Source organism: Lithobates pipiens, unplaced genomic scaffold (genome assembly GCF_037356315.1).
Source record: "Lithobates pipiens isolate NorthernLeopardFrog02 unplaced genomic scaffold, aLitPip1_a1.2 Scaffold_23, whole genome shotgun sequence".
NCBI lineage: Eukaryota > Metazoa > Chordata > Amphibia > Anura > Ranidae > Lithobates > Lithobates pipiens.
In genome coordinates, this window is record NW_027507785.1 from 266,000,822 (window position 1) to 266,027,522 (window position 26,701).

The following is a 26,701-nucleotide window of genomic DNA, read 5'->3' on the forward strand; positions in this document are numbered from 1 at the left end:
GTTGCAAGGTGCTTTCCGTCCAGTGATCACACTAACCTACCCATGACAGTACTGCAGCAAGTCCATTTGTATGCTCTGCTCTGCAGAATACAGGAGACCTGCATGGCTTTATCTGCTACATGGATTACTTTTCCAGCAATTTCCCTAACCTTTACAACCATAAGCCTGTTGGAGGCAGAGGCCCTAATGCCAACTCTGCACTTGGGAACTTTCAGATTGTCAAAAATACCAACGTGTGAGGTTTCTTGGCAGAACATTTAGCGGACCATTGCAGCTGCTTAATTGCTTCAGGGACTGCCATCCTTCAGCATTCATGCTTATCCATGCGACTGTACAGCATCACAGTTGTGACCCAGCAACTATTTGTGGGTAAAGCATCCTAGGAAAACAGTTGATGAAGAGTCCAAAAAAAAAGAAAAAAATACCCAGCCCCATAGCAGTATCTGATACATTAGTCTGGCTTATTAGTCGTTTTCATTCTTAATCAAATTTTAATACTAGAGAATGACAATGTTTATTAACCAAATACAGCTAGGCCTTGGATATATCAGCAAGACAGAATGGAGAGAAAAAAAAAAAAACAGGTTTCTTTGATATCAAAGTAAATCTGCAAAAATATTATTTATAACATAATTAAATTTGGTTAGCAGCAGAGGTTACCTTCAGTAAAGGAAAAAAAAAATCAAAATGATCAGTAGGATTCAGACACAGGAAAAAGTTATATACAAACCAAATATTTCCTGTAAAACTTGAGCTTGGCCACCCCCCTCTTCCTATAGGTTCATGAGGTCACTCCTTTCTTTCTGCAACCAGTTCAACTAACATGGCTTCAGAAATGTGATGCCAAGTTCAGCTTTTACAGGAAAGGTGAAATTTTGCATATATCTTTCCTCCTTGGTCCAGCCTATAATCACGGTTCAGCCCAGCCTAGCACCGAAAATGCATTTGCTCAGAAAATGGCTAAGCTGGGGTCCCTTCTTATTGTATGTATGTACCTACCAGATATCCACCCATCCCTCTGCTAAATAGTACAAATGGCAGCTTTCAGACATTCAGATGTATGGTTCATCCTTAAGCCCAGTACACACTAGTAAGTTGTTGTTTTTTCCGTTCAACCTAGCAGGGCTGAATGAGAAGAAAAAAAAAAAGCCACTTAAGAGGAGCTGCTGTACCACCTATCCAATGTTAGTACAGGGATGTTCCATTGTGTTCTGGCAGGGGGAAGGATACGCTGAGTGGATGCTAGGGGCTTCTGTCTTGCTTTTTCCCACTGGAGCAGATAATGACCAAGGTCGCAGGTGGAGAAGCAGTACAAGCATATGTTGATACTTTTCTGCAATCTGAAATAGCCCACAGTCTCATAAAAGTTTAGAATTTGATCTATAGTCTACCAAATCCATAAGTGCAAACCATTTATTTCATTTTAAAATACACAGTACTGTTTCTTTAAAGAAGACATATGTCTCCTACACACAGAGGAGGTGGCCATTTTGCAAGCAGTGGATACATGCATATATCCAGTCCAATGATGTATTACAACCCAGCAACACCACCCTGCTATAGCAACCCACAATGCTAGTCTGTATTTGACCTGACCCACCAAACGGCTCCTTCACTGTGTGTATGAATGGCGAACATGAAGTAGACAAGACCTCATTTTGTTGGTTAAAGAAAGAAACCCACGATGTCACAGCAGCAGAGTGATTAGGTTTACTGCATAATTTATCCCTTTATACACCTAGGACCTGAGGGAGTTGGATACAATGCAGGTGCTGCCAAATAGCTAGGGTCGTCCAATGCCTATGTCTCTGGAAGATGTTCCATGATATAAAATCCTTAGATTGCAAATTGCCACCCCTGAGAAAACTAATCAAATAGTGTGGGGGAGGGGGGGGGGGGGTAAAAGGTGTGGCAGCAGCAGGGAGGTAAAGGAAGAGGGTTTCAGCTAGCTTTGGGAGCCAAGCTGTGGGGAATTAGCCCTGACGAGAATGAGGTTATAAGGCGCAATACAATTCACCAAGAAGCAGATATCACTGCAACCTGTACAAATCAGAAGGGTGATGGTTGTTCAATAGAGCCCAGCTCATTGAGGGCGTGTACTGATAACTTAACACTCATAACAAAGCACTGCACTCACAGCACACTCTCACAGGTACTGCAGACTTCAAAAGTGTATCAAAAATGAAAAAAAACAGGGCAAGGGAGAAAGAAAAAATATGGGCAGTGATAGAGAGGGATGGTCGGCCACAGCAAGGCTGCTGCCATTCAGGGTTTTGGTCTTGGCACCAGCTCTTCACTAGATCGTAACCAGCTGAACATTCAAACAGTCTTCCTGGCAGTCAGCACCCGGACTATAGAACCCACGCCACCAACGGCCAAAGCCTGCAAAGAAAACATTTAGAAAAATTAGACAAAAAAAAAAAAAAAAAAAAAAGTCTTAACAAATAAATCACTTTATATTATTTAAATTAGATATCAAAAGATGCAAGACATAGTTATGTGAAAAATATAGGCGTGTCTTTATTCATACTATATCTACTGATAAAAGAATACACAAAAATGTGCCTTTTGAATAATTTATTCCACAAAAAAATTCCATATATGTAATTTTTACTGTGGAAAAAGCAAGTACACCCTTGACATCACAAGCAGATCTTAACCACTTCAGCCCCATTTGGCTGCTGAATGACCAGACCATTTTTTTGCGATTTGGCACTGCCTCGCTTTAACTGACAATTGTGCGGTCGTGCAACACTGCACCAAAAAACAAAATTGACATATTTTTTTCTCTCCACAAATAGAGCTAAAAAAAATTAAAAACCCTACACAATATTTTGTACTTTTTGCTATAGGAAGAGATAGATCGGTATTTCTACTTTGTATGAACACACGATCAGTCTTCTCCCCTCAGAGAACCAGGATCTCTGTGTTTACCCATAGAGATCCTGGTTCTCGCCATGTCACGAGCGACCACTGGGCACTCCCATCGCCTCCAGCGGCACATGCCCCTAGTGGCCACAATTAGAAGCAATGTAACATGATGGCGATTCACGCAGTCGATCCATGTTGCCGCAGTACAACTGCAGGGGCTGGACGGCAAGCAGTTAAAAGTTAACTAAAAGGCAAAACCTTTTTTTCAGTTTGGGAAGGAAGGAAGGAAGGAAGGAAGGAAGGAAGGAAGGAAGGAAGGAAGGAAGGAAGGAAGGAAGGAAGGAAGGAAGGAAGGAAGGAAGGAAGGAAGGAAGGAAGGAAGGAAGGAAGGAAGGAAGGAAGGAAGGAAGAGCACTGCCATCAGGTTTTTATTGCTGTTTGTGTCCATTTTAGGGAGAATCATCTCCATTTGTCCCATTTACCATCATCACTGAAAGTGAAACAAAAAAAATCCCACATTTTGTGTTGTCCCCAGAAAAGTAAATCTTCCAATGGTGACAAGTTCTGGTGACCTGGGGGTCTCCAAGAAATTCCATAAATTTGCAGTGATTTCCTCTTGGCTATGGGACAGGAAGTGAAGGTATAGTTCCACAATGGAACAAAATTAACTCTTGCTTGTTCTATCCAATATGAAAAAAAAAAAAAAAAAAAAAAAAAAAAAAACGGCTATAGTTCTACTTTAAGCAGAAATTACCTCTTGTAAGCATGCAAAATTCTTTCAGTCTTAAAGAGATTTGGGGGCTTCTAGAGTACTTCGGATTATGTTGAAAGCCTCTTTTCTGCTTCAACTTTTGAAGAATTGGCACAACATTCTCATTAAGCACTTTTTGACAGGATGCAGAATGCCTGCAAGCTACCCAGGCTCTGAAGCAGCTAAGAAACCCCAAATCATCACCATGCTTCACAGTTATGAGGTTCCTCCCTTGAAATGCCATGCTCAGTTTGCAAACACGTGCATTACCACCTTGCACTGTAAAACAGGCTCCAAATCATTTGAGGTTTAGGCTCTAATGTTCTTTGGACAGCAAAAGCTTTTTTCTTAACACACCTCCCATGCAGGTTAAATAGATGCAATCTATTTCAGATAGATTGTGGATGCAAGCACTTTGACCCCCAACTGTTGCAAGGCTTACCTAAACAACCCGCTCCTGTGCTTAAAGTGGTTGTAAACCCTTACAAACCACTTTGGCCTACAGGTAAGCCTAGATTACAGCTTACCTGTAGGTCCAAGAAATATCTCCTAAACCTACAGTTTAGGAGACATTTACTAAAAGACAGTCACAGCTGTCTATGGCGCATGCGCCGCAGACAGCGGTACGCAGGTGCATTATCGCCGTTAGCAGTATGCCACTGCTAACGGCGATATGCCGGTAGTGGCGGCTCCTGTGCACATGCGTGGAAGTGACGTCATCGCTGCTCCGGCGCTGTGAGTGGCCGGAGCAGAGATACCCGGAAGATGATGGATGCTCCGGACTACAGGGGACAGCGGTGACATTGCTGGCTCCTGTGTCAGGTAAGTGACACATAATGGGCTACTATGCAATGCATAGTAGCCCATTATGCTTTACCTTTGCAGGGAGACAAAGAGGAAGTAAACCCATCAGGGTTTACTTCCTCTTTAAGTTGGCAACATGGACAGTCCTGTACAAATTAGCAGTCGTTGGAAATCTAGGTCATCATTTGTGTGTCTTTGGAATGACTTATCACAAAGCATTTGGCGATATTCTTAAATCCCCTGCCAGACTCCTAGGCATCCACAACTTACTTATGAGGTCATAGAGAGCTCTATGGATCTGATGATCAGTAAATTTCATGAGGATTCCCCCCATGCAGCCCCCACCCACACAATAGCAAAGAAAACATACATACTTCCTATGGAGGTTTTAGTTATTGGCACCTAACCAGGAACACCAGATTCTCATTTCACAAATTTGAAGTGGTGATGTTGTAGGGTGTACTTACTCTTTCCATACGACACACCTTTACTTTTGTTAAATTAGATCATGAAAATACACCACATCAACTTCATGCATCATTTGTATATCACCTTTATCAGCAGGCACTGTTCCAATGAAAAATCAAATGGTCATCCGTTAAGCTGAAAAACGTCCGTGGGGTCTACTTACTTTTTACCAAAACTGACTTCACTGCAAGTAAATATGGTTTAATAAGCCAGACAAGCTTAAAGCCCAGCTGTATCTTCTTCAAAAATTACACAGAACGACCAATTAAAGTTTCTGAAAGTCTTATTTTAATTACTTTAGTGATTTTTTATTAAGTGCTTATTACATATTCCATGGCTAGGCAAGAGGCCAAGAGAGGGTTGTTGGTATCTGGAAGCAGCAGTCTCTCCGCATTAGTCCCCACACCTGCAGAGTCAGAACTAGACAATCCGCAAGGAGCCTGAACTTTCCTATGTCTCTCATGGTACAGTAGCAAGATCTCTCCAAAGTCCCAGGATCTGCACTTGTAAGGGTGATCTTGCTCTGTTGGATTAGGATTACTCTTTAATTAGCAAAAGGATTGAGGAAACTTGTCAGGAAAGAAAATATGGGGGTTGCCATTGCTAATCTCCACCACTAGAGGTCACCAATGGCTGCTCCAGTTTTACTGCCATACCATGTTCCCTTTAACGAAAAGCTGATTGGACAGATTTCTATTAGTTGCCATTGCAGATTATCTTTGTTTCTCAGTGTAGTTGGCTTGTTTTTGTTTCAGCACAAGTTTCATCAGAATATAAAGTTTGGCAGGAACTACAGCCTGGAGGACTCACATTTAAGTCCCCAGGAGACACAGAAAGCTAGTGGGCACATTTTTTGAATTCATCACTATGGAGATATATATTCATAATGACTGCAAACGAACCATAAAACAGAAATCCATCTGTTCAAATTAACAATAATTGGGGCCAAATTGGCTGCAAAAGCTCAGATGCAATTGGTTATTTTTTGCATAAGCCTTCAGATCCTTAAATGTGCAAACAGGACTAGATTCCAAGAACTTTTGCCCATTGATGGATAAACTAGCAAGAAGAAAAAAAAAATTACATAAATGCAACCATAGGATAACATAACTGGGCTTCATAATTTTGGATGATAGTCTATTGTCCCCCCCCCCCCCCCCCCCCCCCCCAGATAAGCATGTTCAAGTGTCAACTATACATAAAAGGCACTCAAAAAAAAAGTGGCTTTTGGCAAACAGGATTACTTCCTAAATCTAAGAGTATTTTCTAAAAAGTAAACCTGTCAGCAGCCGGAAGAAATGCAAGTAACACTCTTTGTATGGCAAGTACAGCAAGGGGCCCTCGTGAATGCCACACTGGCCTGTATAAGGCTGGGCACACCCCAAAACCCTTCTAACTTGAAATTGGGTGGGCAGCTCAAGCATCGAGTGGTGTAATGTGGAAGGTGGAGAAGCTGTAACAGACATAAAAATTTACATTTTCTCTCTAATGGCGCTCACCCTCATTCCCCTCCACCCATCCGCAAAGACCACAAAGTAAAATATGGGAGGTCATCGCTACAGGAGCTGGTCACTTTTCCCATGACAGACCACCCAGCATAGGTTTCAGGCTACTTTTACACTTTAAACATAACGCATTAAGGTGATTTCAAATGTTTTTTTTGTACAGACAAGTCTTCTGTACAAAAGAGAGCTGGGTGCAACATTTTTTTTTTTCAGGCACTCCCAGTGAAGTCTATGGGGTCCAAAACTCCCAAATTTGCCTGGAAGGAAGAAGAAGTTCAAAAGTACTTTTTGCACAACAGGCATCTGGACGTCATATTGGGACACACCAGCTGTGACCCAATAGACAATGAGGCTGCCGGTGTTCTATCGATTTGTGCCCTCCTTCGAAAAGTGCCCACAAATGAACAGAAGGGCACTCCAGCTGATTTGCCGATCAGCTGGAGTAAAGTCACAATAGCGCATGCACACATCGTAGGAGGGTTTTTCGATGGAAGATACCATTTCACCGGCACAATTGAAAGCTATGCAAAGAGTGGAGTAACACTGTAGATGTCAGATTGTGCCTCGCTGTAAACCCGCAGCGCAACAGTGAGGCACAATATGACAAATATGGTGTCCCTCTGCTGTTTGCATAGAATTAAATTGTGCCAGTCAAATGGTATCTCCCATCGAAAAAAGGCTCCTACGATGTGCATATGTGCTATGGGACGTCACTCCAGTTGATGGGGAATTCAGCTGGAGTGCAATTCTTCGCATGTGCGCACAGATAACAGAAAACCGTCACAGGGATGCATGCAACACCTGTGTATCCACATGTCAGTAAACCATAGCCCTGCATGTAATCCCCCGGTGTGAATGAGGCCTAAAAATGAAAGAAAAAAAATAAAAATAAAGTCTATGCAAACAGCAATGCTAAGCCAAAAAATTCACATTAGCACGTTGCTTCTGTCAAATTTAGACTAGTCAGAACAAAGAAAGATTGTTGTTGCTTGATTGCTACTGTCATAGCAAACAGCATGTGTTTTTTTTTTTTTTTTTTTCTTGTTGGAGTCCCAGTTTAGATCCTCACCTTTTCATGCCATTGCAGTAGGACTGCACTGCTGTTGTCAGATGGACTCTCAAATCCCTTGTAAATGTATTTCATTAGCAGGTCCACATCATTCTTCTCTAGTGACTGAACTGCTTTTTCTATCTCATTCGTTTTGAATGAGATCAACACTTTCAGCACAAGACTCTCTGCTCGATCCTGTCACAAGGAAAATCAACAGAAGTTAGAATACATGTCACCTGAAGACTTCCGTTAGCATATATCAATATGTGGGTATTCAGTATTTGGAAGTTTAATAAAACATCTACTGTACAGCAAAGAGTGATCAAACGCAGCATCTCGGGAGTAATTTTTTTTAAGCAAAGCTTACTTTTACATTACATTCCCAAAAACATTTGATTTCTATTTTACCTTTCACTACTGGACTTCTCGTTTAGGACCTAGCTGCTGGCCTAATGTGTGGCCTACCAATCCACGGTAGTAGTCCATCATGCAAAATGTACCCATCAATAGTTATAAACGGAAAGACATGCAATACCAAATTTAACCACCAAGCAGAATTTGCTTAGGATCTGGTTGCAGAGAGGCCAACAGAAGAACGCTTTGAATTATCTTATGAAGGGTCAGAGCCCTAAAGAAGATCTGGAAAGAAGAATTGAAATTGATGCATGGCTTAGGCCCAAATTCAGCTTACACTTTTGGATCAGTTTTAAATATCCACACAAAGCCTAAAGTGCAAGCTGAAAACACAAATAGTGTGAATGTATGTATGTGTATATATGTGTGTATATGTGTGTATATGTGTGTATATGTGTGTATATGTGTGTATATGTGTGTATATGTATATATATATATATATATATATATATATATATATATATATATATATATATATATATATATATATATATATATATATATAAAATCTCACACACACACACTAAGCTTGGCTGCAACAATTTTAACTGTGGCCATCTAAAGCCTGTTCACTTCCTGGATTAACACAGATACAGTGGCAGCTCTCATTGGTCCTCTTGAGTCATCCCCGTCCCTTCCTGGCAAACTAAGGAGTGAGAGCTGTGCATGTCATAAGCCTAGACCAATGACAAGAAAGAGGAAGTGGGCTGTATAAGGTATTTACTGGCAGAAAAAATAATGTTTTACTATCCAAAAGTTAAAACAACAAGTACAGAAGATTTAATAGATGGAAAGAATGACTGAAGATCTCCTTTAAAGTGTGAGTAAACTCCCTTTGATTTTTACCCAGTATGGGATGCATACTAGCACTTTATGACTTAAACTGCACGAGGCCCGATTGTTTTTTTTTTTTATGCTGAGGTTTACTGCTGCTTTAATGGCCCTGTACTGTGTTTTTCTGCCTCCTTGTAATGTCCTCTACAAGCTCCCAAACCTTTCCTTTCCCCCTCATTTCTGTTTGAAACAAGCAGCATACCTTAGCTGCGGTCATGTGCACACTACAGTACACATCCCTAGTGCATCTTGGTAGCAAGCAATAGAGGGTGGTTATGTTCCTACATACAGTGGGGACCATGGAGAGTGAACATAACCATCCTAACAGCAAGTCATATCACAGCGGGAAAAAAAATAAAAATAAAACCCACTTTTAGATTTTAGTAAAAATTAAATTTTTTTAAACCAGAGTTTAGTGTCACTTGGTGTCATGAAGCAATACAATTTTAGAAAACTAGCAACCTATTTTGAAATAGAAAAACTTCATGTAGTGTCCCATACTTATAGTATAACATGTGTGGATAAATAAAAAGAATGGCTTCATTACATGGATAGCTCTCATTATCAGCATGTCATAGGTGAACTGGTCTGAAGAGAAAATGATGCAAAAGGAGCATGCGTAGTTACCATCTAGTGCCATGTAAGTAGAGCTATCAATTAGCAGCATAATGCAGTGGAGGAACAACATTTTTTCAGCTGGTCATGTCCTGGCCTGCCCTGCAAAGTAGCTGCTACATTCTTTTCTATTAAAATATGCCTGCCTGTACCCCGACTATTTCAATGCAGGTACCTACACACATTCTTCCTTATAATGTAAAAAGCAGTGCAGCGCATAAACATACAATAACATAATAAAACTTCTAATATCAAACAATGAAAAAGTCCATAATGTTCCTATTCAAAAACACCAACATGTGTCAGAGTAGGTGCTCCTATGGAAAAAACCGAAAGTGATTGAGTGACAACCTCCACCAGTAGTAATCCTAGCCACTCACCTCACAACATGGACCCCTGAGTAAATCAGACAGGTCACGCAAGCAGTTTCCTCACAAGGGTATGATAGCCTGGCCACTGGATCTGACGAACGCTTGGGATGTGGGGATGAGTGCTTACTAAGTGTATAATATCTTGATCATAAGCTACAGGTTCACATGGACATAGAATAAAAGCAATAAAATATAGTGCTCTGTTTGGTACAAAGATATTTATTAAAGATAAAAAGGTTTGCACTTGCATAGATGACATAGTTGCTCAGACTAGAGTAACGTCACCTGTGTCTTATCGTTAAAAAAAACTAAGCTTTACAACCCCTTTATTTTCTAAATAGGTTCCTTTAAAGTGGTTGTAAACCCTTACAAACCACTTTGACCTACAGGTAAGCCTAGATTAAGGCTTACCTGTAGGTCCAAGAAATATCTCCTAAACCTATACGGTTTAGGAGATATTTACAAAAAGACAGCCACCGCTGTCTACGGCGCATGTAGTGACGGCGGGAGTGACGTCATCGCTGCACCGAAGCAGCGAGACCCGGAAAGGCACTCCGGGATCCATGGCAGCGGCAGACATGAAGACGGACGACCGCTTCGGGGGCTTCGTTCTCAGGTAAGTTATTCATAATGCTATGCATACTAGCTCATTATGCCTTTGCCTTGCAGGTTTTTTTTTTTTTTTTTTTTTCACCCATGGGTTTACAACCACTTTAAGCTAGTGCATTGTTGGTTCCCTTACCCTTTCCTTCGATTTCCCTTCTAAATGTTTTTTTTCTTTGTCTGAATTTCTCACTTCCCGTTTCTCCTCAGTAAACTTCACACAATCATCCGAGCCGTGTTTAGTCAGTAAGAACAGCTTACTGAGGAGGAACAGGAAGTGAGAAATTCAGACAAAGAAAAAAAACATTTAGAAGGGAAATCGAAGGAAAAGGTAAGTGAACCAACAATGCACTAGCTTAAAGGAACCTATTTAGAAAATAAAGAACTAACCTTTACAACCACTTTAATTCTCGTGGAAAGCTTTTACGGTTTTGCCTTATCACTTTGCACTAAGGAACAGTGCCTTCTATGTAAGTGCAAACCTTTTTATCTTTATTAAAATATCTTTGTACCAAATGGAGAGCACTATATTTATTGCTTTTATCATATGTCCCTGTAAACCTGGGCTTATGATCAGGATCTCATACACTTAGTACGCACTCGTACCCAGCGTTCATCAGATCCAGTGGCCAGGCTATCATACCCTTGTGAGGGAACTGCTTGCGTGCCCTGTCCGATTTACTCAGGGGTCCACACCAGGACTTACTGCTGGTGGAGGTTGTCACTCAATCACTGTGTTTCTTCCATGGCAGCCCCTACTTGAACACGTATTGGTGTTTTTGAATATGAACATTATGGACGATCATCATTTGATATTTAAAGTTTTATTTATTATGCACTGCTTTTTACATTATATTGCCATTTGGGATTTGGTAATTTGACCCTCAGTGTTCTGCTGCTGTTAAGTTTAATAATTTATGCACCGATTGATTTGCTTTTTATAGATTCTTCCTTAGGCTGGGTGCCCAAAACCACCGGCTGCTGAAGCTGGCATAACACTGGTAGCAGTTTGGGTTCAAATTGCACGGTCAGCACGTGGCACTGGGTTGAAGTGTCAAAACTTGTTGGTTACAGCAGTCTGGGGTTTGGGGTTCCCTGGGCTTGAGAAGAATTATCTAACAGTATGCACAGGCAGTATTTGGTGCTGGAGCCTGTCTGCACCATTTGGGCACTCATAGGTAAACTATACGGCTGAACTCTGGGAATTGGACAAAGTCTATCCTTGCAGTGGAAGAGCAAGAGAATGTCACCAGCACACCAATGATCACCAGAGTGGGTCCAAAGTTTTAATCAGCGATAACATTGTTACAGTAGATTACACGTTTCGGAGCCACACCGAACCCCATGTATTCTTGCACTGGGGCTCTCAAACCACAAGGGTTAAATGCTTGTTTAGTATAGGGCAGTTTTGAACGGCCTGCCTGGTTATTTGGACATATATATCTTTTGTGGCCCCGATCTCCCAGCCTCGGGGCCACAAAAAATGTATATGCCTTGGAAGGGAAAAAGGGAAAAAAGGAGGTGGGACTGAGCGCCGTACACACACAGGAGAATTTCCTGTTTAAGGGCGGCCTCTGTAATAGGAAGTCCCGTCTCCGGCGCTGCCATTGGACGCCTGTTCTGTCCATCAAAGGAGGCGGGACTATTAAAGAGGCCATGTAAACAGGAGATTCTCCTGTAGGTAATCTTTGGCGCTTGTCAGGGCATTCCTGGCAATGGTGGGTTCTGCATTCATGGCAATAGATGGGCACTTGTGAGGTTGCATTGATGGGCACTGACAATTATTTTGCTTCACAGTTCTTTATTTAAAATTATAATTTTTTTCCCCGAAACTTCCCTCTTAAAGTGAAGGTGCGTTTTATACGCCAATAAATACGGTATGTTCAAATAATACGCCCAAGCTAATCTCTTCACCACACAGCCACAAAGGCAGGAGAATTCACGTTGGGTAGTGTATTAGTGCTCGAATGAACACACTTAGACCGAATTTTAACGGTTCAAAGAATGTCAGGCAAAATGGTCGGCCCTCACGCATGTTCACTTCATCAAATCTGGCCCTCTGAGAAAAAAAGTTTGGACACCCCTAGTATGGAGGGTGCAAAAATAAGGTGATTACTTGCCTTATCCGTTGATCTGGAAGGATTTATTGCGGGCCTCAAGCTCTGGGCTGTGTGTAGTGCTTCAGTGTCATCACGCACAGTGCAGGCCCATTAATCCTTCCACTAAACATGCAACCACAGCCACAGCACATGAGAGGACACTAAATTGGACACGTTGCACAGTTGGAGGGACCCTACCGGAGCCAGAATGGGGGGAGGGAAATGGGGGTTGGGGAGAATGAGTAATACACTGCACCACTAGAGTAAATAAGTATTTAACCCTTGTAGGAGGAGGGAACTGCAAGGGTAGATTTTTTTTCTAAATTCGCAGAGGTCAGCTTTAAACCGGAACGTACCCTTAAATAGACTACTACTGCTAGATACAGTTTGCTCCTATAATTGTTGTTACAGCATCCAGCTTCCTCCTCTGCTCCCCGCTCATCTCCAAATGCCCCAAACCATATAAGTGCGTGGAGACATGCAGCCAACACCTGGCACTCCACACCACCTTTGTGAGGCAGCTGGCCATCAGATTACATGTGTGCAGGCAGCATGTGGATTCCCTCATACTGGCTGCAGACTTCCTTCCCCTGGCCACCAGGATCTAGCTGGCATGGTGCGCTCCTCTTAAACTGCGCCCTGCTGGAGAAAAAGGGCTTGCCCACCGCCATGTGGGAAGGTGGCACAGCCAGTCGTGCCCCCGGCTCAGATAGATCTACCTAGGCTGGGAAACAGCATTTAATTCTTCTGCCAGTCCCCCTGGATGCTACATAGGTCTGCGAGGACCCCAGTTGGGCCTCCAGGAGCTGGCCCTGCCGCCCTTTATCCAGTCGTATCTCCACCTGTGCCCTTTGCTTTCCTTGGTTCCTGATCTATGGCCAGGGTGCCCAGTGCATTTTTCCCCTCTCAGGACCTAGCCCCCTGCCTCCACAGACCCTCTTGTATCAGCCATCTGTCACCCAGCCCGCCTCACCAGCTGCCTGGGACCATCAGGTGTCCTCAATGTGAGTCTCTGAACCCTCCCGTCTCCTCGCTGTGCCAAACTACCGCCCTGAGGATTGTTTCCCCTTGCTGTGCCTTATTGTTGCTCTGTGGACTATTAGCCTCTGCTGTGCATACTTCCACCCCATGGACAGTTAACCCCTGCTGTGCCTCTCTGTTGCCTTAGGATCATCTCCCCTTGTTAAGCCCCATTTCCACTCCACAGACCATTAACCTTGCTGTATCATTCTACGGCCCCAAGGATCATCCCCATTGCTGTGCCTTATTTCTGCTCCATGGACTGTTAATTAGTGCTGTGCCATTCTATTGCCCGAGGATCAACTTCCCTTGCTATGCCCTAGTTTCACACACACTGAACTGTTAACCCTTGCAGTGCCATCCATGCTGTGCCATATTCTTTTCCCATGGACAGGCTCTCTGTGCTGTGTCCCACTGCTGCACCTCGAGTTCCAAGGATTACCTAGTTTCCCAGATTGCCTAGGGCCGTGATGGCGAACCTTGGCACCCCAGATGTTTTGGAACTACATTTCCCATGATGCTCCACTACACTGCAGAGTGTATGACCATCATGGGAAATGTAGTTTCAAAACATCTGGGGTGCCAAGGTTCACCATAACTGGCCTAGGGGATCTGAGCACCCCCCCCCCCCCCCTAGGACACAGAACAGGTCACAGAACTCTGCGAGACCATTCACAAAGCGCAGCTCATGCATGAACAGTCAACATTTTCTTGCTTTTCATACTTCCTCCTATTTTGTTATAGACCAAAATGCATATTTGCTGAACAGTGTTCATTAAATGTTTTAATTTTATTATTTTCTTAAAGAGGGACTTCAGTGGGGTGTATAGAGAAAAAACAAAACAAAAATAAAATAAAAAAAACACGTAGCTGCTGACTTAACAGACACTTGTCTGTCCAGGGATCCAGCGATGTCCTCAGCCAAGCCAGTTTCTTCACCGGTCTTTGGTCCCTGGCTCTGGCATGTTAACTGTGGGCAGCTGGCTATGAAGCCACAGTGAGTCACAGCCAGATGTCCACAGTAAACATGCCAGAGCCCGTGTAGTGTCATATTTTGCTCCCCATCATAGAATGCTCAGGAAGTGACGTTGCGGCGAGAAATTTTGCACTGCGCATGCGTGATGCGTTCCAAACACTTGCGCCATGCGTTCCAAAGGATTTGGGACAATGCTGACCAGTGAAACCATCAGATAATGTCACGGAAGTGAGGGAAGTTAATCCCCTCCCCAAGCCACGGTTACCCGCTCTCTCTCCGCCGCTCTACGCTCTGTGTAAAGTTAATGTCACGATTACCTCCCCTCACTTACGTGACATTATCTGACGGTTTCACTGAACTGCATTATCGCAAATTCTCTGGAACGCATGGGACATGCGCAGCGCGAAGTTTCTGGCCGCAACGTCACTTCCGAAACATTCTACGATGGGGAGTAAAATATGACACTACACCGGGAACCAAAGACCAGAGAAGAAACCGGCTTGGCTGAGGACAGTGCTGGATCCCTGGACAGGCAAGTGTCTGTTTATTAAAAAAGTCAGCAGCTACAGTTTGTTTCACACACCCGACTGAAGCCCCTCTTGAAGGAAATAATAAAATAAAAACATTTAAAATATGCATTTTGGTCTATAACAAAAAAAGGAGGAAGTATGAAATGCAAAACTTGGCAATGCTCATGAAAAGGAAGGAAATGTCCAGTAGTCTAACATGACTAAGCAGGATGCTCATTAGCCACATCCTAAACCGCTGTAATAAAAAATGCTGAAGTCTGAAGGCAAAGACAGCTAGTAGGTTTTTAAAGTGGTTGTAAACCCTTACAATCCACTTTTTGCTACAGGTAAGCCTATAATAAGGTTTACCTGTAGCTACCCCGGATATCTCCTAAACCTGCACGGTTTAGGAGATATCCATTGTATCTGCAGATATGATCGGTGCATGTGCACTGAATCAATGGCACATACATGCCGCTTGCTTCAGTGAGTGTGCACTTACCGGCGGCTCCCGCGTGACATCACAGCTCTGGCCAATCACAGTGCCTGAGCCGTGACACCCAGAAGTCACTCTGGGGAGAACTGTTGCCAGCCGGTGCTGTGTACGGGCACCGGAGTGAGGGCTTCGATCTGAAGTGGTTAAAAGGAGTTGTAAACCCTCAAGGTTTTTCACCTGAACGCATTCAGATGAAAAACCTTCTGCGCTACAGCTGCCCCTCAGAGCCCCCCCCCCCTTTTTTTTTCTTACCTGAACCCGATGGGTCCAGCGATGAGCATGAGCCCAGCAGCTCCAGCCGCTGTCTCAGGTCCTTATTGGATAGATTGATAATGGCTCCTGCTGCTGTCAATCAAGTCCAGTGGGAGCAGGGACGTCGCCCAAGTCCTGCTGTCTGTATCAATGGATGCAGCAGGAGTCGTAAGCGAGCTCGCACAGCTGCCCCCATGGAAAGCATCTCTCCGTGGAGGAGCCACTCTGTGCAAAACCCTTGCACAGAGATTGGAAGTAGGTATAATTTTTTTTTTGTAAAATAACAAACAAATCTTTACAATCACTTTAAGTCTATGGATCTTAAGGCCCGTACACACGGTCGGACTTTTTGACAACAAACATGCAAATTAGCTGTTTTGGAGCAACATCCGACTGTGTGTACGCTCCATCGGACAAACTTTTTCTGTTTTCATCGGACTTTTGTTGGCTCTGCGAACGGACAAACTTTTTGACAACAGAAGTCCGATGGAGCAAAGTCCTACCGTGTGTATGCAAAAGCATCGGACTTTTGTACAAGGTACAAACACGCATGCTCAGAACCATTGCAAACGATCAGACTACAATACAGAAGTTGACCAAAGGTGGCGCTGGAGTCATTGAACGTCCTCTTTTGAAGCGGCGTCAGTACGTTGTGACGTCACCACGTTCGTGTTTGTTGTCAAAAAGTCCGACCGTGTGTATGCAATACAAACTTGTGGACAACACACTTTGTACAAAAGTCCACGGAAAAGTTTGTACAAGTCCGACCGTGTGTATGGGGCTTTAGATTGTTTAAGCAGAACATGACCACAAAACTGGAATTAGGCTGCCCACAGATGGCTCAAATATCCAATTTCTGACCCATCACCCGAAATTCGTGCCATGGGTGGCCTGTAAGCAAAACCTGGCTCAACAAAAGTAAATTTAAAAATCTACTGAGGCAGGTAGAAAATTTGTCAGCCAAACAGTGAAGGCATCTTATCAAATATAAATCAGTTAAGCAATGTGACAGGTACCAAAGCTAACAGTGGAGATTCCACCATCCATGCGGTTAGTGTGCACAGGGGATATGGCCAATTTTCTCTTTCAGACTGTGACCTGAACAAGGAAAAAATCTAAATGTGTATGGCTAGCTTTAGTCATGTCCCTTGCCTTTTGTATGTCACTGCAGCAGCCTGTGCATGCACACAGTACTGTCAGAGTGACGTGAACTTTCAGAAGCTGTGGTGTTTAGATGATGCATTTTTGGTAGTTATAAAGAGAAACCTGCATTTAAAATGAAACCCCAAAGTAATTCTCCTTCCACTGCTGTGTAGAAGGCAATGTCTGATATAGTGCTTTGAGACTGAAAGGCCAAATCGCCAACTGCCGTCATATGCAGGCAAATTAGTATGGTTTAAGTTTGACTATTTGTTATACACTTTATTATCAAATGTTTTGGGATGCCCGCCTTTACATGCACATGAACGTTAATGGTGTTTTAAGGTTGTAGGGTTCAATAATGAGTTGACCCACCCTTTGCAGTTATAAGAGCTTCAACTCTTCTGGAAAGGCTGTCCACAAGGTTTAGGAGTGTGTCTATGGGAATGTTCTTCAAGAAGCGCATTTGTGAGGTCAGGCACTGATGTGAACAAGGCCTGGCTCGCAGTCTCAGCTCCAATTCATCCTAAAGATGTTCTATCAGATTGAAGTCAGGACTTTGTGCAGGCCAGTTGAGTTCCTTCACCCGAATATTGCTCATCCATTTCTTTATGGACCTGGTTTGTGCACTAGTGTGCAGCCACTGTTCCCACAATGTTGGGAGCATGAAATTGTCCATGTCTTGGTATGCTGATGCCTTAAGAGTTCTCTTCACTGGAACTAAGGTGCGAACACCACAACAAACGATTTGGACCAGTGCACAAAGCAAGGTCCATAAAGACATGATGAGCGAATTTGGGGTGGAGGAACTTGACTGGCATGCACAGAGTTCTGACCCCAACCCGATACAACACCATTGGGATGAATTAGAGTGGAGACTTTGTGCCAGGCCTTCTCATCCAACATCAGTGCCTGACCACACAAATGCACTTCCGGAAGAATGGTTAAACATTCCCATAGACACACTCCTAAACCTTATGGACAGCCTTCCCAGAAGAGTTGAAGCTTTTATAGCTGCAATGGGTGGGCCAACTCCATATTGAACCCTACAGACTAAGACTGGGATGCCATTAAAGTTCATTGGGCATGTAAAGGCGGGCATCCCACAAGTGTTCAGGCCAACTGTCTTAGTTTGTGAGTGCATTAATTCAGGACTTTATTAGTCAATCATTTAAACACTGCTCCAAAAAGGTAATGAGATTTACTAAAACTGGAGGGTGCAAAATCTGGTGCAGCTCTGTACAGAAACGAATTAGCTTCCAGGCTTTATTACCAAAGCTTAATTGAACAAGCTGAAGTTAATAACCGATTGGCTACCATACACAGCTGCACCAGTTGTAGCAAACCTCCCCTAGCGTGGCTTGCACGTATGTTGTGTTTACAATTGTGGAAGAGATCTTACCTTTGCAGTCTGATTCTTTGTATTAATAGGTGGATTCTTTAAAGCAGCATGTAGAGCTCCTACCATGTTTCCTGTGCATCGGAGTTAAGGAAATCAAAAGGACAAAAACACGGTGAAGAGAATCATTGGGTGTGCCTTCTATAACACACAACACTTTAATGTACTCTGTGCATGAAAAATATTACTCATAATCCTATTTGGTCACCTGCCTTGAATTCTGAATTATTCATCATTACTCTAGATTTGATTGACTGACCTCCAGCATGAGCCTCAGTACCAGTACTGGTAGCTGTTGTATTTTTATTTGTAGACTGAACATTCACATGTGTGTGGTTGAAGTGGTTCTGCAGGCAGAGAGGGGGCTTATCGGAATCTGGAAGCCCCTTTAACAGCCCCCATATCCCGGCACCCCCCCCCCAACCTATGAACGAGCAGGGGTACATTGTACCCCTAATCATTCACCAAAAAAAAATAAAACAAAAAAAGTGTCAAAATTAAAACCAGTACACAGGTTTTTGACAAAGTCCTTTAAGTAGCTCCAAAGTGTCTTCTCCCTTTGGTTCTTCTCGCTGCTCTGATGTTTTCTTCCTCCAGTTCTTATCCCAATGCTAGCTCCGGCTGTTGTGTTAGATTTGGCGTGTGAAATTACTCACATAGCCATGGGCCGTGGCCATCTGGTGACATCATCCGGAGACCCCACTCCTAGTGACATCACTGCCCAGGGCATGATTGGGTGGCGACGTCACTAGATGGCCATGGCTCTATGGATATACAAGTAAAGGCACACACCAGAGCTAACAGAACAGCGGGAGCCAGCGTCAGGAGACAAACCAGAGGAAGAAGACAGAGAAAGATGGCATGTTGGAGCTACTTTAATAACTTTAAAACTGTAAGCTATGAATAGAGGAAGTGGTGGCCTGCCAGTGACCCCTGGAAAGTGAAGGTTTCACCTTCACTTTCCAGGGGTGACTGGAGGGCCACTACTTCTTCTATTCATAACTTAGTCATATAGGTAGTTTCACTTCCAGGCCTTGGTCCTTCACCCCAGCACTTCTTTTCCTTTTCACCCTCATGGGCCTTTTTGCCAACATTTCCAACTCATGCACACCCTTTGAGACCCTTTTTATGTACCTAATTTTTTCCACTCTCTTCACAGGAGTGCCTCTTGTTTTTCCATGCCTGCCCTGGTTGCATCCTGTGTGGGTCGCCCCCGTCGAGCTGTCCACTACGGCTCCCAGTTGGATGTGCCCGTGGATGTCTTGCAGCACCCGCCTACCATACCACCAGTACACGTACCCAAGCAAGCATGTACTTGGTGTGGGGCTCTTTCACACCCACCTCCTGTTCATGTCCTTCATTATTTTAATTTTGACTATTCATACACAACAATTTTATTATAGATTCATCACATACTTTGCTCCTGACAAGTGGTTCAAAGGCCACGAAACACACAGAGCTACCAAATGCCATGTCTTTATTAATAATTACCCAAAACTTCAAGCTACTATACATTACCCACACAAGTCTAGTGAGGCCATAGGTCCGGCAGGCATTACGTCGATAATGTTTCTATCTAACCTTGCTTTGGTGAACCCTGGATTTTTATTGCGGTTTTACCATGTGATACCAGGGTTATTTACCTGTTCATTGCCATTACCTTGTCCGGCATTGATACTGGCAATTATTATATATATTCTGTAATAATCAAAAGTTATATATGTTCACCAATTTATTCATTTGCTACCAAGTGCTTCATGAAACGTCCCAACCCCCCCCCCCCCCCCCTGCTCCCATCCTTTTGAATTTGCATGGAAGTCAGACAAGAAGTCACAGGGCAAAAGATAGAGCAGAAATCATCCGACTTCCATATCACACAGTGTGAACAGGGCCTTCGTGTCAGTCAGGAAGTCCACTGCAATGTTTCTTTTGGGCTCTTGCATTACCACTGAATGAAAAGCTTTTAGTATTAAAAAGTTGCCTTCTTCTACTTTTATATTTGTTATATAATAATAAAATGTAAAGCATTACACAGTTGTTTCTCCACCACTAACTCTGGATCACTGGCAGGGGATATAGTTCCTCGTGTGGCTGCTGTCTCTGTAGTGGGAACATTGACTTGCATTTTAGTGCACCTGTAAAATGCCTGTCAACACGGAGGCACAAAAAAAAAAAAAAAAAAAAAAAAAAAAAAAACACACAACACCAACACGCACCACACACACACACATCAATTGTTTTTTGTGTGTCCTGTTCACACTAAAATGTTGCCCTGCATTTTACAAGTGCGCTAAAATGCAAGTCAAAACATGCATAAAAATAGATGGAACTGTGTGGCAGTTTAAATCTCAGCCGGTTCAACAGGAACTGGCCGAGATTTGAATTATGCATGGGGCAGGCTGAATGTACCCGAGTTAAATGATCGTTTAACTTGCATACAACCAGCATGTCAGGCTATCAGCCTGAAAGTGGTTGTAAACTCTCTATCAGAACTTCAGCTCATTATAATCCTTAATAAAGCTACTGATCACCGTCTGTAAAAGTTTCCTTGTTTTTTTTTTTTCTCAGAAATTCCTCTAGCAATGTTTGTTTATGTCCCCAGCGCATGCGTTGTCCGTCCTTCAATTTACGACACACTGTGTGACGTTGCCCCTCCAGCATCATGCCGTGTCCGAGAGTTCCGCTCTGTGCGGCACGCCGGCATGGATCTGATGACACGCAAGACTGGGCAGTGTTTGCCAGCTTCCTTGCCATAGGAATGTCGACCAAGAATGAGGCTCGGTAACATGCTCGCGCTTGTGTGAGATTTCAGCAAAGGGAATTAAGGAAGGGCGGAAGTGAAGTCCACAGGGGACTCAGAAATCAATACTCAAGATGGTGCAGCCTAATCCTGGAAGATGATTTCATGAAAAACTTCTAAATACAGTAAGTAACAAGCGTTTTTGCAGATATTAGACAGGGCAATTATTTTAAATGTTATTATATGGACCTGAAAAACGCAAGAAAAAAATAAAATAATGCAGTTTACTTACTCTTGAAGGGCGGCCAAAAAAAAATAAAAAGATCAGTATCGGCCCTGAAAAAAAAAATGATATCAGTCGACCCCTACCTACTGAATACCACTTTAAACAATGCCTGTCAAAGCTACAGGCCTCATACCTGTAAGTATGTGCCCTCACAGAAAACTACAGAGTACAAAGAGGTAGAACAGGGGGATGAGGACTACTCTGGTCTCATTGTGCAAACTACCAAACAGAAGTATGAATGCATGTATACCACAGCTATAGTCCTCACTGGCCTAGACGCCATGACAAATCAGTTAGCACACAGACACAAAGTGTACACCAAGGTGATTGCAGCTGCCGCAGCGAGTATGCAGCTATACTCCGACTACCCTCTTAGGAAATCACAACTATGCTCTAATCTGCAGCCTGGAAACTTCACATTTGGTTCTCATTCCAAAACAGATTATTTGAATGCCAGATTTCTTAGGAACACGGCAGCTGAACCTACACACGCTCCACAATGAACACGGTCCTTTCCTGTCCTATTTTTAGAAAATGAGGCGTATAAGTGGTCATATCATTTCTGCCAGCAAACAGGGAAGGAGCCAACTTGAAAATGCTAAACATGGCTAAATTTCCATCTTCCCGAAGTCTGAAGCACCCACTTCCTGCATTCCTAAACAGCGAGCAAGACACAGCATGCCTTCTTCAGTCGCTGGAACACCCTGTACTAAAAACACACAACCCGGTCTCATCAAGGTGTGTAGAAATAAGAGCTCAACGCGTCGTAGATCAAACATTCCGCCTATCGTTCAATACTCTCCAGAAAACAAGCACACGCTACAACAAGTGTTGTATAAACTATACCAACACAAAAGGTATATTGTGCACGTTCATTACAAGTTTGAAATGCCATGGGTTTTTTTTTTCCCTTCTCAGGAACATGTAGAGAAGTAAAGAAAGCAGAAGTGTGCGACAGTCACACAACGCTTCCTCTTTATGCTGTGCACGCAACGTCCCTTCAGAAGTGCTTCACAGATGTATGAAGGGCAGGAACCCTCAACAACCAATTGTATGTTAAAGGCTAAGCCCACCTTACAAAACCATGTATTTTTGCAGGTAAAAAAAAATAAAAACGTACATTTGTTTTTTGTTTGACACCGAATTAGGACAGGCTCCGGCAGACACTTCCTCTAGCCCCCCCGCCCATACAGAGGTACAGGCTTTCATATGAAAAGCTGGAGAGGTCAATGGATAAATCGTGTGCTGATCACTACACTCATGATCCATCGAGAATGTCCTTTACTCCTTCATATATGGTACATACCTACAAATCTAATACCTGGAACACACAGCAAGTTTTTCTTTTTTGTTCAACCCAGCAGGCTAAATGAAAGAAACTCAAGGAGGTTGCTGCACTAACTATGCAATGATAGTACAGGAATCTCCCTGGAGGCGATTCAGTTCGTATTGTGCGCTATATAAGTATTTCATTCATTCATTCATTCATTCATTCATGCTGTGCTATTGTGGTCTGCCCACCCGCATCCAAGCCCCTCCAACCACACCGATCAGCACTCGCAGCCATTGAATACCGATCAGATTCTGCCCCCCCCCCTCCCCCTGTTCTGACAGAAGTCGGTTGCGAGATTGGCTTCTTTCAGACAAGCAGCTGTACACACATGGGTGGAAAGTCAGCCAGATTGGACCGAATTCGAACAATATGTACAGGCTTTAGGGACAGTTCACCCCAGAACATGGAGCAGGAAACATGCATTCTGTGCACATTACCCGCACTACATTCAAAATGCACTGCAGTTGCGATGTGCAGTGGGTGTTGATGCTAAAGTAAAAACACCCCAAATGAAGATCACACAGTGTGTTTGCCTGCACCGGATCATATGGTACAGTAGCATCGCACTATCCAGTTCCGGTGTGTTTTTTTTTTTTATGTAGTGCATGCACTACTTAGGTGTGCTCTGCTACATTTTTAGCCTATTCAAAATGAATAGGCTAAAAATGACACTGATAAAAAATAAATAAATAATAAAAAAAAAACATCCCTGTGCAATTCATGGTGTGAACCAGGCCTTAAAGTGGTTGTGAACCCTTACAAACCACTCTGACCTACAGGTAAACCTAGATTAAGGCTTACCTGTAGGTCCAAGAAATATCTCCTAAACCTACACGGTTTAGGAGATATTTACTAAAAAACAGTGACAGCTGTCAGCGGCGCACTATCGCTGTTAGCAGTATGCCACTAACGGTGATATGCCGTTAGTGGCGGCTCCCATGCACATGCGCGGGAGTGACGTCGACGCTGCTCCGGCGCTGTGAGTGGCCGGAGCAGCAATACCCGGAAGAAGATGGATGCTCCGGACTACAGGGGACAGCGGTGACATCGCTGGCTCCTGTGTCAGGTAAGCGACACATAATGGGCTACCATGTGATGCATAGTAGCCCATTGTGCTTTATCTTTGCAGGGAGACAAAGAGGAAGTAAACCCATCAGGGTTTACTTCCTCTTTAAGCCGGCCATTTATGGATCCAAATTTGGGGACCAGTCAAACTTTGATCCGTGTATGGGCTAGCTGGTTGTGCACAAGTCGGGTCTATTGACTGCCTTGTGCACAACCAGCCTGTCAGTCTCTCTCCCACCCCCCCCCCTCCAATGATCAGTGCTGCTGGCAATACTGATCATTGTATTCTGCTGGCAGGGAGGTCTCAAGTGTGTGGATGTGGGAATTGGCCCTTTTCATTCAACCGGCTGAATCCTATATGGCTTCCCCTTAGTCTGATGTTTTTCACTCATTCACACAGAGCACACCTATAATAATACAGAACTGCATGCTTACAGGGGAACCTCTAAGGCCGCGTACACACGCGGGGACTGTTCGCCCAACTTTGTCCGCTGAACAGTGTTTCGGCGGACAGTCCGCTCGTGTGTGGGCTTTCAGCGGACAGTTTCAGCGAACAGTCCGCTGAACAAGGTTTTTCGGAATTTCCGTAAAACTGTCCGCTGAAACTTTGTTTCAGCGAACAGTCCCCTCGTGTGTAGGCTTGTTCGTCAAACTAAGTTCCGCGCATGCTCAGAAAGGATTTACACGCCGAAAGTTATAATGCAGTGTATAGGACGTCGTATTTTTCGTCCCGTCGTACGTGCCGTTCACGTCATCGCGCACGGTTTCAGCAAACTGTTCGTTCGTCGTGTGTGGCCATGTCCGTCCATGCTAATTTTGAGCGGACTGTTTGCTGAAACTGTTTGACGGACAAAGTTGGGCGAACAGTCCCCGCGTGTGTACGCGGCCTAACAGTATCCACCCCACCTACAAAGTGCTGCCAACACACATAAGGCATACTTACATTGGGGAAGGATTTACCAAAACTGCCAAGAGCAAAACCTGGTGCAGCATGTATTTTGGGGCTCTTGCTAGATGTAGAGGCGGACAAATATCACACGATATTCATTTTCAAAACATTATTCCTAGCATGTAAAGTGATAGCTCAGAGATGGATGCAGAACGTGCCCCCCACACTACAGTTATGGAAAAAAAAAAAGCAGTTAATGACACCCTGCCATTTAAAAAACTGATCTATGCACACAGGGGATCTAAACAAAAATATTCCAAGATCTGGGACAGATGGTTGGAGGACGGGGAAAGCTGTGTATAAATTATTCCATACCCAGTGCAGAGTTTCCCTGTACCTGTGGCACAGTTTGTTTATAGGTTGGATTAAATTGCCACCTGAGTCACTGCACCCGTGAATATATGTATGCACACCCTGTAACATGCTTGCATATTTAATGTAGCTGTCATAATATGTAACTGACCTTATATGGCTATATGTACCAGAATGGCTTGTAAAATGTGCTTTATATCAATAAAGTTTTTTTTCCCAAAAAATAAAATAAAAATCTGGTGCAGCTGTGCTCTCCAGTTCTAGTAAATAAACCCCACTCTGTTGAGATCACAAAGCACACCTATAGATTCCAACACACACACACACACACACACACACACACACACACACAGACTAGGGTTGCACCAATACAGAGTATTTGCAGAAGTATCGGTACTCGTACAAATGCACCCATACCTGAAACTGATACTTTCAGGCTCTGCTTTTTGAGCTGTCAGTGGGTCTCCCCAGTGTTAAAGAAGTCCAGTAATGGGAGCTGTCAAAAAAAAAAAAAAAAAAAAAAAAAAAAAAAGCCAGCAATGTTTATTACCAACATTGCTCAGCCCTGAAACACTAAAATATAAAGAAACATTGTTTCTTTTTGTATATTTCTATTCTTCATCTGCAGATCAAAGGGATGAACAAATGTTCCTGTTTAACCCCTTATTAACCCTTGACTCTAATCAGCTCCCTAATCTCCTCCAATTGTTATTTTCCTGCTTTTTTTCTCCCCCTTTTGTCCACATCCATTTTATAAACGATAAACAATTACAACTTTTTTTGTTTGCTTTGTTAGTGAATATTTTTAACATATATACACATTGAGAGAAGAGGAAAATATATATATATATATATATATATATATAATTTTTTTTTTTTTTTTGGGGGGGTGCATCCCTACTACAGATCGTCCATCACACACACACCTATAGATCATCCATCACACACACACACACACACACACACCTATAGATCATCCATCACACACACACACACACCTATAGATCGTCCATCACACACCTATAGATCGTCCATTACACACCTATAGATCGTCCATCACACACCTATAGATCGTCCATCACACACACACACACACACACACCTATAGATCGTCCATCACACACACACACCTATAGATCGTTCATCACACACAGTCCATGCTTCCTGTACACTCCTATGGGGCCTCCTGTCAGCTCTCAGCCCGCCTCACCCAGGTACAGCACATTACACAGAAGGATATCCCCGGATAGCTCCGTCCACTTCCCCCTCGTCCGGTCCTTGCTGCCCCTCTCCGGCCTCCTCCTCATCCACAAACTTGTTCTCATCATACTCGTCCACGTCCACCCTCCGGAAGCGGTCAGACACCGTGTTCTTCGACATCCTTTACCGGGAGCACCGTGCAATAGGCAGGGAGCGGCCAGGCTCAGTGCGCATGCGCAGTGGCTTCCGCTCTGACTACCGGCTTCCTGTCCCTGGCTGAGTGTGATGTGTATGGGCTGACATCCGCCCGCCGCCCCGCTCTGAGAGGGAGTGGGCGTGGCCTCATAAAGGGGATACCCAGCCTCCTCTTATTATAATATTTAGTAGCAATCACACGATCATGGCAGAGCTGATCTCATTTATTCCACATCAGAACATTCCTTGCAGTGTATAATCAGTAGAGTGTGGAGAGTAATGCTGGCCATACATTATACAATTTTCTTCTATAGATTTCCTTTAGATTTACCAAAACCATATAATATGAGGTCAAATCTAAACACTTTTAATTTGTGTGAAATCAGATGGGCCCTTGTACCACACAGTTTTTTGCCAATTTGTATTCTGCTACATATTTTTGG

At 43.5% G+C, this 26,701-nt stretch overlaps 1 protein-coding gene across 1 annotated transcript; it reads right to left on the reverse strand.

Moving 5' to 3' along the window:
• Positions 1-1,399: 1,399 nt before the first annotated feature.
• ARPC5 (actin related protein 2/3 complex subunit 5) lies at positions 1,400-26,350 on the reverse strand. The gene is made up of 4 exons (XM_077453139.1): positions 26,103-26,350; positions 18,182-18,253; positions 7,469-7,645; positions 1,400-2,382 (listed from the first exon to the last, which is right to left on the reverse strand). The coding sequence occupies exons 1-4, from the start codon at positions 26,241-26,243 to the stop codon at positions 2,320-2,322; spliced, it is 453 nt and encodes a 150-aa protein (XP_077309265.1). The 5' UTR covers positions 26,244-26,350; the 3' UTR covers positions 1,400-2,319.
• Positions 26,351-26,701: the final 351 nt, after the last annotated feature.